This window comes from Myxocyprinus asiaticus, chromosome 2 (assembly GCF_019703515.2).
Source record: "Myxocyprinus asiaticus isolate MX2 ecotype Aquarium Trade chromosome 2, UBuf_Myxa_2, whole genome shotgun sequence".
In the NCBI taxonomy this organism is placed as follows: domain Eukaryota; kingdom Metazoa; phylum Chordata; class Actinopteri; order Cypriniformes; family Catostomidae; genus Myxocyprinus; species Myxocyprinus asiaticus.
This window is the reverse complement of record NC_059345.1, coordinates 59,946,025-59,963,221: the sequence shown is the minus strand read 5'-3', so window position 1 is coordinate 59,963,221 and position 17,197 is coordinate 59,946,025. Positions and strand designations below refer to the sequence as shown.

General features: G+C 37.6%; 1 protein-coding gene across 13 annotated transcripts in view; it reads left to right on the top strand.

The window, feature by feature from the left end:
* LOC127452865 (aryl hydrocarbon receptor nuclear translocator 2-like) overlaps positions 1-17,197 on the top strand; it is a 1,027,890-nt gene that overhangs the window by 882,346 nt on the left and 128,347 nt on the right. For 8 of the 13 annotated variants that reach the window (XM_051718707.1, XM_051718689.1, XM_051718716.1 and 5 more), the window contains 4 exons: positions 5,316-5,387; positions 6,471-6,536; positions 9,136-9,221; positions 15,790-15,866. In XM_051718707.1, coding sequence (XP_051574667.1) covers positions 5,316-5,387; positions 6,471-6,536; positions 9,136-9,221; positions 15,790-15,866 — 301 coding nt within the window. The remainder of the gene's footprint in view (positions 1-5,315; positions 5,388-6,470; positions 6,537-9,135; positions 9,222-15,789; positions 15,867-17,197) is intronic. The other 5 variants (XM_051718730.1, XM_051718748.1, XM_051718724.1 and 2 more) reach the window with 2 other exon arrangements.

Here is a 17,197-nt window from a genome sequence, read left to right as displayed (position 1 = left end):
GCCCGCAGGGCGCAGCCATCTGGCGCAAGCAACCAAGGCTCCCTTCCAAGGCCTGTAAGTTCTCTTCCTCTTTAATGACGAAGGCTTACAAGGCCACGGGTCAGGCCGCTTCTGCCCTACACGCCATGTCCATCCTGCAGGTCCACCAGGCCAAGTTCGCCCATCAGTTCTCGAGGGTGAGAAAGCAGACCGAGGCAATTAAACACATGCTGCCACGGTGCGACCCGGCCGCCTTCAGGCCACCGAGGTCCTGCACCTGTCTGCTTCTCGCCAGAGCCATTCTCCTGCGGTGCCGGCCCCGGCTCCTGTACCATCGGATCCTGCAAGCCGGCCTCAGAGGAAAAGATCCTCCCGTGGGAAGACGGCTCCACCTTTCCCGTCAGTCGGCCCCCAAGAACTCCAGATGGGCTTCGAGGTGGTCCTAACATGGCCCGCCCAGGGATGAGGCGACCACTCCTGACCGGTCTGGCCCGGGACATCTCTACAGCCCCACCATCGCCCCTGGGCCAGCGTGTGGTGAGTATGACATCGCCGAGTGCCCTCTGGGCCTCGGCACCCACATGGTCAATTAAAAAGCAGTTTCCTCATTCCCTGGGCCAGTGCACTCACAACAGCCAGGCACTGGAAGTCTTTCCAGTCAATCACCGGCCACCGTTGCGGGCTTGCGGAGGAGCACGTCCCCCCTGGGCTGTCTTCCAGGTGGAGCGCCTGCTCTACCTTGCTGTGAACCACCCTGCCCGGGCACGGTAAGTCCAGTCGTCCTCCTGGTGCTGCTGTCACTGAGGCTGGAGGCCTGGTTAGAGCTCTCCAGCCCCTCACGTTGGCTCATCAGGACGATTCGCCTCAGCTACACAATCCAGTCTGCCAGACGCCTGCCCCGGTTCAGTGGCATCCTTTCCACTACGGTGCAGGGCGAGGGTGCCTCCGTCCTTCGAGTGGAAGTTGCCACCCTTCTGGCGAAGGGAGCAACAGAGCCCTCCCTGTAGCCGAGTTGCGTAAGGGCTTCTACAGCCCTTATTTTATCATGCCCAAGAGAGGGGGAGGGTCGCGCCCAATCTTGGACCTGATGTTAATGCAGAAGCACACCCTGGCATCAGTACAGCATCAGGATTGGTTCGCGGCTATCGACCTGAAGGATGCGTACTTTCACGTATCGATCCTTCCTCGACACAGACCCTTTCTTCGGTTTGCTTTCGAGGGACGAGCATACCAGTACAAGGTCCTCTCCTTCAGTCTGTCCGTCCCCTTGCATCTTTACCAAGGTCGCAGAGGCTGCCCTGGCCCCGCTAAGGGAGAAGGGCATACGCATTCTCAATTATCTGGGTGAATGGCTAATCCTAGCTCACTAGCGAGATCTATTGTGTGAAGTCTCTGCGAGCCACTCACCTTCCGGGCGCCCTCAACCGTGCAACGGACGAGCTCTCACGGCAGGTAACGCTCCGCGGGGAATGGAAACTCCACGCCCACATAGTCCAGCTGATTTGGGAGAGATTCGGGGAGGCCTTTTCTATTTTAAGCAAAGGTGATTGGGGCTCTCAAGATCGAACCCCTAGTGTCACTACATCGACACAACGTCTCGTTCCCTCCATCAGGGAACAGAGGTTACATCAGTAACCAAGACGTTTTCTTTCATTAAAGAACTTTCAAAAGATGCTTTGTGAAAATTCACATGCAGGAACTTGATTATATCATAATCATCGGGTTTTGCACAAATTTTTCACTCAAACTGTTATGTTGATAAAATAATTTGTAATGAAAATAAATGATTAAATTAGAAAAATACAAAATAGGAACATTTTCACAAGTGGACTCCAACTTCGGAAAATTGCATACATGGAAAATAAACAATGGCACTCCATGTCAAAAAGGTTGCCGACCCCTGCCTTAGAGTGTCTGTGTGTAGGCTAGCTCTTAGTGGTTTAATATAGTTTTCATTCATCTGAGATGATTTAGCAACTTTTTCTCTAGCACTGATACAACTAGAGTTTTCATCTCATGTGAGTTTTCATTAGTTTAAACATATTTTTCTAAAATACTATTATTTTTTTATTTATTTTTTCATTTAAAAGTTGAAAAATTACCACTGAGTGCACCTTTAACTAAGAGAGACCCAAAATGTGCAGTGCTAATGAGGCTCCAGAAACAATATACAAACTTTAGGTACAATAGTTTTCTAATTTATTTATAATTTAGAAATATTTGTATTGATATAACTGGGCCTGTTTAAATATCATCTACAGTATAATTGGGCTGCCGATTTAACATGTTTAGTGTGATTAATTATATAAAAATAACATGTTTAATCATTAATCAATCCTCCTGACCTGTATGTAAATTCTGCAATAAAATTACATATTATCCTACCATCTGAGCAATTAGAGCTTGAAGTACATGAAACTTCATGTTTTTTATCAGCCGCGTCAGCAGGGGTCAGTCAGCGCTCCTCAACAAACCTCACATGCAGCACAGCCACAGAATGAAAGTTCAACAGAATACAAGGATCTCAAGACATGATTTTCATAGTTTCAACCATTTTTTACTTGACACAGCATAAAAAAACACTTTGTTTATGACACTAAATACCAATGAGATGTTCCAAAAGCATCTTTGATGCATATGTACATAGACGGCAGTATGATACAAAATAGCACAGATGGAAGCTAGTAACACGTCCTGTGAGAACAAGACAGAGTGACGAACTCTATTGCAAAATGGATAGCTGTTGACTTGGCTGATGTTCAATGATATAGGAATAAAACAAGCAATATATATATATGCAATATACTCTATATTGCCAAAAGTATTCGCTCACCCATCCAAATAATTTAATTCAGGTGTTCCAATCACTTCCATGGCCACAGGTGTATAAAACGAAGCACCTAGGCATGCAGACTGCTTCTACAAACATTTGTGAAAGAATGGGCCGCTCTCAGGAGCTCAGTGAATTCCAGCGTGGTACTGTGATAGGATGCCACCTGTGCAACAAGTCCAGTCGTGAAATTTCCTCGCTACTAAATATTCCACAGTCAACTGTCAGTGGTATTATAACAAAGTGGAAGCGATTGGGAATGACAGCAACTCAGCCACGAAGTGGTAGGCCACGTAAAATGACAGACCGGGGTCAGCAGATGCTGAGGTGCATAGTGCGCAGAGGTCGCCAACTTTCTGCAGAGTCAATCGCTACAGACCTCCAAAGTTCATGTGGCCTTCAGATTAGCTCAAGAACAGTGCGTAGAGAGCTTCATGGAATGGGTTTCCATGGCCGAGCAGCTGCATCCAAGCCATATATCACCAAGTGCAATGCAAAGCGTCAGATGCAGTGGTGTAAAGCATGCCGCCACTGGACTCTAGAGCAGTGGAGACGCGTTCTCTGGAGTGACGAATCATGCTTCTCCATCTGGCAATCTGATGGACGAGTCTGGGTTTGGCGGTTGCCAGGAGAACAGTACTTGTCTGACTGCATTGTGCCAACTATGAAGTTTGGTGGAGGGGGGATTATGGTGTGGGGTTGTTTTTCAGGAGCTGGGCTTGGCCCCTTAGTTCCAGTGAAAGGAACTCTGAATGCTTCAGCATACCAAGAGATTTTGGACAATTCCATGCTCCCAACTTTGTGGAAACAGTTTGGGGATGGCCCCTTCCTGTTCCAACATGACTGCGCACCAGTGCACAAAGCAAGATCCATAAAGACATGGATGAGCGAGTTTGGTGTTGAAGAACTTGACTGGCCTGCACAGAGTCCTGACCTCAACCCGATAGAGCACATTTGGGATGAATTAGAGCGAAGACTGCGAGCCAGGCCTTCTCGTCCAACATCAGTGTCTGACCTCACAAATGCGCAAATACACAAATAATACATTCAATGTTGACAAAGCGAGGTATCTTAGAAGGCAGTGTAATGTTGCTGCTTACCTTCTGGAACAGTGTTACTGTAATGCCTAAAAATGCTGTTTTAGGAGGCAGGGTTTTCATGGTCATGGAAAAGTTCAAGTACTGGAGATTTATACAGTGAATAAAAAAGTTTCTAGATATGCTCAGCTCTAAAATATTTAATTAGCTTAAAATTGTTTTTTTTGTGAATGCAGTTTCTATCAAATTAATCTTTAAACCACAGACTGATCACGCTATGAATTCGGCGACAGGGGTTAGAATGTTCTGCTGCTGAAATCAGCCTATGATTACCAAAATTTGAACCACTGGGGATGGCGGGTGATGAGGGATAGCACTTGTCAGTAATTTGGCATAATGGGTTAAATTTTAGGGTACATGAACATTCAAAAGCAGCATGTCTATTTCCTGTGTGAATATGATGGGGAACCCTGAGGTAGGTAGCTGCCTAGGTCAGCTTTTACTCAGGTTTGACTCAAATGTCACTCTTAATAAAACAATTATATCATGTGATAATTTAAATGTCAGTTTTTCTAGTGGTGAGCTGTTAGCATTTATATCACTAATTACTGTACAATACATTCCACTGAATAGATTTATTTCAGCCTAGAAATGCTTTTCGAACAAAGATGTTCTAGAATCACAACTATCAATCTGATAGCAACATTCACAGAGTGTCTGCGTTTTATTCTTGTAAATAGCTCTTCAACCACCTGGTTTTTCTTGAAGTATTTTCACTATTTAGCTGAACGTTGTTTGTTCCCTTCTCATTCGAACAGTTTTAACCACGCTAGTTTAAAGCCTGTGTGATCATTTTGCACAACAGAATACATTAATAATGCAATTATTGGCAATGAGGCGAGCAGACATTTAAGTCGTTGTCCCATAAAAAAAAAAAAACAAGATTGTTTTGTTTCATTTTCTCTGAACACATGCAAAACATTAAACTTTTCCTACCTGCAGTCTGGCTAAAAGGTTTTTTCATGTATAATGTTCTTTTGAAAAGGTCTATATTTATCAGCAGAGGAAAACAGCACTTCCCAAATTTGCTTAGAATATCCGTACTAGTTCAATTTGTAAACTGTGACAAGAAAATCATAATGCATGATTAGGCTCCATATGTCAACACATAAATAGGAGAGTTGGCAACATAGACTAAGAATCTGTTTATGTTGAATGGTTTCTATTTGGGGAACTTGTTTCAGATTGAAACAGCATGTTAGTGGATGACCGCTTCTTTTTTCAAAACATAATCAACATCCTTAATACCACAAAATTATTAAGCATAAGGTCACATGTAATCCCTTACCTTAATTCTGCTAACCATAATTCAACTTTTAGGGATGCTTCAATAAGTCACTGAACACTAGCGTTATTGTTGTGCATTTTCATACCATGCATTCATGGACAATGATCAACTTTTTTGACAGAGACCTGAGGGAAAAGCCACTTTTTCTTGCCAGGTCAATTGAAATTGATTTTGGAAGGGATGAACAGCTCAAGTAAGAACAAATGCAAAATATTTGGCCCTGCAACATTGATGTCATGTCTCTGGTCACTCATAACATCACTGTAGTTTAGAGAGTTACTAGCTAGGTTCAAATGTAGTAATAAATGTGCAGCTGTAGAGCTAATGGATGATAACTAGTGTGCGATAACTAGAATATTATTTATCGTAGAATATTGTAGGGTTAATATTCTGTTTTTATGCACTACAAATAATCATTATACATCACTTTAATTGACTGGGTTGTAAAACTTCCATTATGGTTTATTTTTATCTGTATATTTGTTTAAATTTTCCTGATAATTACAGTGCCATTCCATTTGTGTATTTAGATTTGATATAATATTGATATAGTCGATATTAACATTTTTAATAATTAAAAAATGACAATTCATAGCCAGTGAACATTTTACCTGGGAGTAGCTCTACCTTAAGTAGTAACCCAGCTAACATGTATGGTTCATAATTCATGCTTTAACTTTAGGCCTATAGTAATTTTTAAAGCCATAGTCTATGTTTAGCACTAACAAACCAGACTTGTGACATAGGCTACACAATAGCAAAACTAAAGCTACAAGATATAAAAAACTAAAATTGTCTAGCGCCAGTCCGTTGAAACAGATACACTTTATTAATTAATAATATATTCTGAAACTTATTATTTGTATATTATGTATATTCAGAGTTGGTGAACATTACATTTAAAAAGTTTTTTCCTTCTTGTTTTCAAAATGGTGAGCAGCTTTTGGAATTACCCATTAATGTTTTTTAAATTTGAAAACGACAGTTTTCAGTTAACGCAATCTTAGCAAATATTTAATGATAACTGATTAATTTAATTTCATATTTGATTGTGATCTTAGTACCCAAAGCATTTTTTCATTCATGTTTAAGAGTTAATTTGTGGTAATTTATCATTAATTAAGTTCAAGTTTCCAAAGCTTAATTTAAGGTTTTACTAAGAATATCCAAAGGCAGAGGCTGAATCTATATGAATAGGTCCATTGAGTTTGGATGCCTATTCTTTTGTGATGAAAAATGGACTTATATGAATGTGATTTCTTGAACGTGTCTTTAGGTGTGGCAATGCACCATTGGATCATATCTCACTGAATCGTTTGTCAAGCATGAGAAAGAGATACAGGTATCTATACTCTTTTCCCTTTATTTATTTCTCCTTTTTAATGCAGTTTTTTTTTAATGCGGTAGCAAAACACACAACATTTTCTGCTGTTTCAATCACAACATCACAAACTGTTATTAGAAAGAAAACCAAATGTCCTCTTATTCAAAACAGAGCTCTGATGATGAGTTGTCTTAACTTATCTTGTGTCATAATATTGTAGTATTAAGCGTTACTAATGAATATGGCATGTTTTGCCTTACATCTACCATGTTTTTGTAAAGGTGACTGCTGTGTGAATTTAATTAATCAGCTAAAACTGATAAATTAAACAACTGGCCATATACTGTATACTGTGTGCATCATAAATGTAAGTTTGTAACGGACATAAATTAATCATAACTTAATAATGGGAACAGTACTCACGATAAGAACATCTCAAGTTAGAGGAAATATCAACAGGAGATTAGGAACAGACTGTGCTTGTTTCGTTTCCCACAACATCACAACTGATTGATATGTAGAAAAGTCTTTTGCAACATTTAACCGCCCTTTCCTGAAACAAAATTGATTAAATATGGAAATTCCCTATCTGGGAAGTCACAAAAAAAAGTATCACAAAATTCCTAGAAGTCATTCCTGAGAATGCAACACCAATGTTCCCATTAAATCTTCCATGAATGTCTGAAGCGTTTTTTTGGATCCTGGATATGTTTTGACATGCCTTGACATTTGTGCTTTTTTCAGCTACTTACACCATATTAATGGCAAAAGTCTCATTACACTGTATTCAGCACAAATTGTGCTACAAAAATTTGTGAGCAACGTGTATGTTCACATTTGTATTTTTGAGAAAATCTTGTTTAAACTTGGTTAGTAAAAAAAATGAAGGACACTGATATTGTAATGTTTGTGTATAGGAGTGGAAGAGGAAGAGAGGAGACACATGAGTGAAATCTTTAAATCCTTTAATAATAATTGTAGGAGTTGAACAGACACTGGAGTGGAACAAACTATAACTCTAAACATCAAAACTTAGCACAACGTAACACTTCAAGGACTGACAAAGGAGTGGCTAAAACTAGAGGACATTTATATAAAAGGAACTAATGAGGGAATAGGATACAGGTGAGGATAATAATAAACGGATGGAAGTGATTAGGGCAGTGAACTATGGGAAATACAGTCCAGTGGAAAACTTCAATATAAGAGTCCTTGAAGAAAATGAGGGAGACAGACTGTGACAGGCCATAAAACATACTAATCAGTTTTTTACAAGACTTTTGAGTGCTGGATTTTGTAGGCCACATAAAACACTACATTGATTTAACTTTTGTATGACACATTTTGTTTTAGAAAGGCTGTAATGTGAGGAAATGTCAGTGGTCATGAATATTGATGTCCTCCACAACTAGAGTGATAATGGCCCACCACCTAATGGGGCTATCAAAGTGGAATGCCACTGTGAGAGAGAGAGAGAGAAAAAAAGAAAGTATACAAGGAGACTAAAGGTTAAAGGCACATTTGTGAGCACACAGGTTTTTTTGGTAGTTTATTTACAGCAAAATGCACAATGCAATCAAAATATAAATAATGAGGGTCAAAGGCACATTTTTGAGCACACATATTTATTTTATTTTTTTTGGTAGTTTATTTACAACAAAGTGCACAATATAATAAAAATGTAAACAAAGGGGGTCAAAGGCACAATTGAGCACGTATGTTTTGACAGAAAAACTGAACCTCTCATTAGTTTCATACGCATTACGTAATCTGAGAATATTTGTTTTGGATTTGAATAGGCTCATTTAAAAGTAGACATTTCAAGGTTTCTATAGACATATTTATAATGTCTGTGTGACAGTTATACACTGAGTTTCGGTTCATTTTTGTGACATGCTCCAGAAAAAAGTTTACGGAGATAGAGGCAGCAGAAAGTGTATCATGTTTGTTTTCTGTATTTTACAAAAGCACAGTGTTTTGTTTTTATTGTGAGTGGACACAACAAAAGTAGACCCTTTACAGTTTCGAATGATGTCTTCCTCTTATCTGTATGACCATAAATGACGGAGTATTTTAAGTCTTTGCTGTTGTTATAAGAAAAAAATAAGTGATCATGCCGGTAACTCCATCGACTCCAGAGGGTTTTTTGCCCTTTGACCCCTCATGTTTAACCCCCTACCCTCCTCTTCATGCCAGGCATGATCTTTGTCTACAGCAAATTTGATGCAATGTGTGTTTTGCACTGTGACAGCTCTGGAATACAGAAATCACCTCTTTCAGGAACAACTGTGAGCGAAAGTGCAATTCAGCTGTCTAACTGATAGATGGTGTTCAAGTGTCTTGTGCTTTTATGCAAAAATGACATAAAGGCCTGTTGGACAGTTCACAAAAACACGGGTAAAAAAATACAGATGTGGACAGATTGAGCCATGTTGTTGTTTTGATTTAATGTAAATGCTAAAGGGGAAATTTTTCCAAGGTCTGTGCTGGATTTCCAAATCATATCTTGCAGAACAGAATCCTTATTGGAACTGAATGCTGACTTATAAGTACAAAACACGAGTACAAGACATGTTTTGTTTGTTTTATTCTCTTTGTTTTTCTACTTCACTCACAGGAATGGTCTGGGACCGTCGAAGGAGGGAGAGGCACAGTACTCTGTTGTGCACTGTACTGGCTATATCAAGGCCTGGCCGCCAGCGGGTACTTACGGCCATGCACAAACACACTCAATAGCTACTGACATCTCTTTCAGTTTAAGCCTCTGAAGTGAAGCAAATACACAAAAACATAAAAATTAATGCACAAATATATCAGTGTTTGGGAGTAACTAACTAAAAGTAGCCATGCTACACTGCAGACAGTCATATTCTATCTTTCAAAATGTACATATTCTTAGTATCTCTACCCTGTTTTTTAGTAAAAATATCTAAACAAATAATAATAAAATAATCAGAATCAGCTTTATTGCCAAGTATGCTTACACATACAAGGAATTTGTCTTGGTGACAGGAGCTTCCAGTGTACAACAAAACAAAAACAATACAAAAACAGCAGCAAGACATAGATAATAATAAAAAAAAATAATAATAATTATACACATACCAATAATGGATGAATAAGCAAAACTTCATAAAATATAAAGGCTTGTTTTCAGAAAGTGTATCTTGAATATAAGTTTATTTTGTCTTATGGCACTGGCAGACTATTAAGCAATGAAAAACAAAATTGCCAGTGCCACATATTTACATTTCTTAAAGGGATCACAAAATGCTCTTTTTTTTATATATATATAGTTTTATTATCTTCCTTGAGGTCCACTGATAATGTTAGTAAAGTTGTTTTGCATTAAACATAATAATTTAGTACTATATATTTTGCACCCTGTCTCTGGCCCTCTGTCTGAAATGCTCGGTTTTGGCCTAAGTGCCTCCTTAAAACTTCAGTGTAATATGAAATGATTGGCTAACATCGTGCAGCCCCTTGAATAGAGCCATTTTTTAATCTCAGTCGGAAGAGAATGATCCAGCTCAACAACATTATAAAACTAAATGTCAGGGTTGACACATAACACACATCCAACACATTGCATCCGAATATATTAATCTGTTCATTTTAAGCACAACTGTTAACACATACCCGGTCTATACCGGACGCGATAGTTGTGTCAAAGCAATAGAACCCATTATAATCAATGATGCTGTCTACCATGGAAGCGTCCGTTGCGGCGTTACGTTGCGCCAACAGTAAACAGATGTCCCATTCCATTTTGCGCTGCACGCGGTGGCACTACTACTGCCAACAACACAAATAAACGGTTTCGAAAGTTCATGTCGACGCGCCCGGTGTAGACAGCCATAAGCCATTGCATCTCATCAACGGACGTGCCCTTTGTAAACAGGGTATCAGCACCATAAACTATCACACTGTCATGACATATGAAATATTCATGGATGAAACTGTTTACTCACGTTTTTTGTGATCGCATCCAAGTGTTTTAACTGCCCCTTCCTTCAATAACAGTTCCTTTGCGAAGCTTGATTCGTATTATGATATGATATGAGCCAAACATATAATCCACTCTAAAATATGCTTAAGACACATCCACATCCAGTTTCCATTGTCATTCCATCATGTTTTCATACACCAACAACTAAAAATAGCGCAGATGCGCGAAAGAACACGTCAATGATGCATTTGTGCTCAAAACAGCAGGGCTGCATGTGAATGACAAAGAGCTTCTCCTCTTCAGAGTTGTAACTTCACACTGCATCTTTTAAAAGCAGCCCAAGATATGTATCAAGTGGTCAAAGACATCTGTCTGTGCATGTTTATGTAAATAAATATTTCAGTCCAGACAGGCACATGAAGGTGTCCTGTGGAAGACCACTTTGGATGAATCTCCAATGACAGGCCCCATCTCACTCGTCTTCACCTGTGTGACTGATTGAGCACCGGTGGGCGGGGCCAAGGGTGCAATGACGAAAAAAAAAGGCGTTGTATATGCAGATGTATTTGGTCCTTGTGACGTCACATGTTCCACAAATCCCAAAGAGACTTTTTTTGCAGCTTGGTTTAAATAAATGCTCTTTTTCTATTAAGGAGGACGTTTTCAGTTCTGAAATTACAGTATGTTTTTATAGTACAATGACCTCTTATATGTCAAAAGATCAAGAACAAATTTATTTCTCATGTCATGACCCCTTTAATGCAAAATCAAAAGACAAAGATACTTTTTCCAGTGTAATGACCTAATTACATTTTCAGTAGCATGACAGTATTTATCTGTTTTTAAAATAGTGTTTCTTTTCCAATAACAGGCTACTTTCTTCCAACAAGCAGTGGTGTAGGACATTAAAACGGTACATCACAGTTTTTTACCACATTGTATGGCGAGTGATCTGAGAATAATCAAACACAGTCTCCCTGAATCTCTTTCTTTCGCTCTCTTACTTATTTTAAAAGATATTGCCCTCTTAACTAGCTGAAATTTAGTTAGCTACATTTTGCTACTGGTAGCTGTAGTGTTGCTGACTACTTTTTCAAAAGGATAGCTTAACTGTAGTGTAGCAACTTATGAGTAGATTGAAGCTTGGCAAGATACAATTTTAGAGCAGCTTCCAAAACACTGAAGTGTACACAGTATCTGAAACAGCATTGGGCAGAATTATATGCATTCATCTCACCATCCATAGCCTCATAGAACACTTTGAACATGTGTGTGAACTCCTTGAACTATAAGAACTCTGGAATTTGATGTTAAATTTTGTTAGAATACTGCGGTCCATGGAGCAGTCTGGAGTTTTGGATGACTCCCATATGACATAATAAATATTCCAATTAGTACAACAGCATGTGTGCCATTGGTGTTCCAGGTATCATACAAACATCTCCAACATATTTGTCTGTGTGCATCTTAAAATCTCACATGCTGAACATCCTGTTTGTTGCATAACAGCACAAAATAAGTATAAAAATAACACAAAACACTTGATTGTCAGGCATTATCATGTCATAATGAAATGCAGTGGTCTAAACAAAGACATCCCAAATGGTTTGCATCACATTGAATGGTAATCACTGCATTAATGGTAAGGAACACGCTCCTTTCACACCATATGGCCCTGTTATGCATTGTTGATCAGTATCATAGTGTTAAAAAAACAAACGCAACATAACGCAGGCTTTACATGCTCTTTATTACTTTGATATGCAACCAGATTATACCTGTCTGCTTGTATAATGTCAGTTTTGGCAGAGGACAGCCATATTTGCAAATTAGAGGCGGAAAATTATTTTAAAACATCGTCTGGGTTAAGATTTTTAAATGTTTTTGAAAGACGTCTCTTAATCTCACCAAGGCTGTATTTATTTGATAAAAAAAATACAGTAAAAACAGTAATATTGTGAAACAATACACTATAAAATAGCTGTTTTATGTTTTAATATAATTTAAAATGTAATTTTATTTCTGTGATGTCAAAGCTGAATTTTCAGCATCATTACTCCAGTCTTCAATGGTTTGTTTGTTTGTTTTTAATTTAGTTTTTGTTTTTATTTATTTTACTTGTATTGTTTATTTTATAGATTATACTGTATATTCTTTTTTCTATTTGTAGTCTATATATGCTCTATATTTTATACTATGTGTTGGAATGATTATTGCCATGTTCATTGTTTGTAATTTGACTGGCATAATAAAAAATTTGAAAAAATAAAATAAAAATAAAAAACTCCAGACTTCAATGTCACATGATCCTTCAGAAATCTTAGTAAAATGCTGATTTTGTGCTCAACTATTATCAATTATTATTGGTGCTCAGTTATTAAGAATGGTTCTTATTTTTTATCAATGTTGAAAACCATTTTTGCATGCTTAATATTTTTGTGGAAACCGTGATACATTTTTGTGTGGATTCTTTGATGAATAGAAAGGTAAAAAGAACAGCATTTATTTGAAATAGAAATCTTTTTAACAATATAAATGTCTTTACTGTCTCTTTTGATCAATTTAATGCGTCCTTGCTGAATAAAAGTATTTTATATATATATATATATATATATATATATATATATATATATATATTACTTACCCCAAACCTTTGAATGGTTGTGTATCATGGTTTCCACGAAAAAAAAAAAAGCAGCACAACTGTTTTCAACTGATAATAATAATGAATGTTTCTTGAGCAGCAAATCAGCATATTAGAATGATTTCTGAAGGATCATGTGACACTGAAGACTGAAGTAATGATGCTGAAAATTCAGCTTTGATCACAGGAATAAATTACAGTTTACTATATATTCAGATAGAAAACAACTGTTTTACATTGGAATAATACTTCACAGTATTACTGTTTTACTGTATTTTTGATCAAATAAATGCAGCCTTGGTGAGAAGAAGAGACTTCTTTCAGAAACATTAAAAAATCTTAATGTTTTCAAACTTTTGACTAGTACTATATATATATATATATATATATATATATATATATATATATATATATATATATAAAAATATGTGTGTATGTATGTGGAAACTCGTGACTCAGTGAATTAAGAATTAAGCCAAAATGATTTTACTTTTGAAATTTAATTACTGTGTACTATCGAACATCCATTAACACAAATATTGGACCTTTAAAAACTTAAACTTAAAACATGATGATTTATCACGTGTCCAGATGCCAGGCTTCAAAATTGAATATTCCCTTTTTTATGTTTTAGAGAACTTGTTGTTGTATTTAACCATTTCAGGCATGAATTCAATCCATTTCTGAAATGGAAATTTAAGATCAAATGTCCAGCAATCTTTTGGTCTTGGTGAAAGGGACGCTGGCTCAAAATCAGTGTCATCACTACTGCCATTTGTTTCATGATCACATTCATGAGTAAACCCTAAAGCAGTCCAGATGTTGTGTCTATTTAATTTAACAAAAGTGTATAGAGCCTTTGCAGTGATCTTGTTTTCTAGCTGCTTACTAAGCTCTGTCCAGATTAGGAGTAGCTATGTTGCCATTTTGGACTATGGCCTCTTTTGATGAACACAGGACAGTGAAAATGGAATCTCTGTTGACTGCTGGTTTCTTGGGCATCTGGCATAAGCAAAACATAATTACCCACTTAAATAATCCTGACTCAAAAAACGTCATGTTCAGTATAAACTTGTTTTCATGTATTACTGTATTGGTCCGAATATAAGGATAATATAATATAGTAATAATAGATAAGGATAATATATCTTATATTAGGACCAATATGGTAATGTTGACCCCTAGATGCACAATGTATTCAAAAAAACATGGGTCACATGTGCAACTGTAATTAGCATATATTAGTATTAGCAATGAGTTTTCTGTTCAATAAACATTGACAATCTTAGCTCTCTTGAATGTTGTACCATTATTCTTGAAGTTAACAAATAATATTGTAACTGACAGTGTTAAAACATTGTACTTACATTGGCCATAAATTTGATTTAGTAACGACTTTAGTAGTTTGATTTATATCGACTTTTTCTCTAGTAACTCTACACTAATTTCCACAAGAGCATCTTGAACAGAAGTGTCACTTGCGCCTAGTGGAGGTGGTGAAGTGTAGCAGATGATACGCCATGTAAATAAATAAAAAGTTCAATCAGGAAAGACCAGTGAATGAAGTAAAGATAATTGTTTATTGAACAAATGATGTGATGATTAGTCTTGACAGAAAGTCTTCGGCAATTCGACTCTAAAAGTGTGTTCACATCGAGGAGATTTGCGCTTTTGTTCTCGTGCCCAGAGCTGAGCGAAAGTGAGTGACAGAAAAAGAGTCCGACAGCACCAGATGAATATTGAGCTGCTGCTGTCTGAACACCAATAAGTTTTTAATAAACACCATAGCGACTACAAAAACATTGATAAGAAGGAGTTGTTGTTGTATTAAAACATCTTCATCCAACATTTTGGTAAGAGATTGAAATGACAAACCCGAAATAAAATACTCACTGCTCATAAATCGTACTGATTACACACAAAACAAGATAGACCTATTTTAGAAATATATAAAATAGTAGCCTAATATATAGTAATCAGAATGACCGAGACTGCTACTAACCTATATTTGATTTTTGTGACCATTAAGTGATCTATTTTATTCTGTCAGTATTGTATTCAATAAATATCAACATTTATAATTCGCCTGTTATTCAGTGTCTAATATTTAAAAAACCGAAGCAGCACAATTGAAACTTTTACCGGCACAAACGAAGCACAAACAAAGAGACTATTTGGGGTGAATTTGGAGCATGTGTGGGGGCTGAGTGACCTCAGAATGACCTATAAATATTATTTTAATATCTAAAAAACCGAAGCAGCACAAACGAAACTTTTACCGGCACAAACGAAGCACAAACGATTGAGTCTATTTTGAGTGAATTTGGAGCATGTGGCGGACTGGTGACGTCATCGTCTATAATTCATTGTCTAATACTTTAAAAACCGATGCAGCACATACGAAACTTTTACCGGCACAAACGAAGCACAAACAAACGAGACTATTTGGGGTGAATTTGGGGGGGCTGAGTGACCTCAGAATGACCTATAAATATTATTTTAATATCTAAAAAAAACTGAAGCAGCACAAACGAAAATGTTTACAGCACAAACGGAGCACAAACGATTGAGAATATTTTGCGTTGGGTCAACATCACTAAGGTCTGGTCACCAGATGTCTGACGTCAGTGTTTGTTCAGAAGGGCTAAATCAGTGATCTGGTATTTGTGTTTTGTTAGGCATGACCATTCCTGAGGAAGACACAGAAGCAGGTCAAACCAGCAAATACTGTTTGGTTGCGATTGGAAGACTGCAGGTATGTTGTCACTGTAAGCACATTAATTTGTTCCATGAATGGCTGTAGAAAAGCATGCATGTTATATTAGAGCCATGACTCAGACATCAGTGCACGTGATCTAGCATATTGAGTTGTGGCACACATATGAGGTGATGCAAGGTTGAATCTGACCTCAGTCATTACCTGAACCAATACTGCCCTCTTTTCCCCATCATTCCATGTCCTATAAATAATATTAAAGGCCAAAACATGCTATAGTGAGCATTTCCATTACTGCCATTACTATTGCTCATACTTAGGGTTAGGGATTCAAAACCCCCAAACCATAAGTATTCAATTTTGGCATGTAACTCATCCCATAAGGTTGTGCTATGGACATAAATTATACCAAAATCTCTTTGGAAACCCATCCGGGCAACTATTTTCTATGTAGGCAATAGGCATGCATGTACAACCCCTATCTACTTGAAAGGGAATAACCAATAAAATCTGACAAAAATGGTATCATAAATTTGGCTTCTTTAACTCAAATCACTTAAAAAAATCTGTATTTTTCATTTAGGTCAAGCTAATAAGCATTTGGCTTCTATAGGAAAAAACAAAACAGCCAGTGCCTCTACAAAAGGTGATTGGCTCTTTTAACTGAAAGGCGGGACTTCAATAATAGACCAGTCCTTTGGCAACATAACCGCTTACGTCACACGTGAAGTGGTGGCTAGAACTGTGCACAAACAATAAACTTTTATCGGATTCCGTTGTTGAAAAATTATTTCGAGGGCTCTCGTAGATGGCTGTGGCTTCAAGCCATCAAAAGAGCTCACTGGACAGAGGAGTTCATTTTAACTCACGGCTTTTCAGCAAACATTATTTCAGGTGTCTTATGAACTCATATAATTATAATAATTGTATAGCTAAGAATATTTATGTATTTATGATAATTTTGTGTCGTACTTCCGTTTAATCGTCTAATCTGTCAAATCTAACAAAACAGTTTGCCGGCATTCTGCCAGCACTTACTGTGCACGCGCTGAAATTTTTGTAAACAATGGCCTATAATCTCCACACTGAATGTTGTGATTTCTTACATTCTTTTTTCTACAAGTGGTCCGGCACCTCCCGCTTACCCTGTCTCTGATAATACCTCAAATCATGTGGCTTGTTCAAGAGAGGTGTACTATTACTTTTTTCTAAGCAGTAGTCTAGCAGATGATAAAACTGGTGAAAAATAGACTTGCATTGAAGGAGAGACTCAAGTCATATAGGGACTAGAATATAACAGAGACTTGTGGCTGCCCAAGCAATCACCCAGAACACCCCAGTATTGTGGCTGCAAGTTTTGCTTAGGCAAG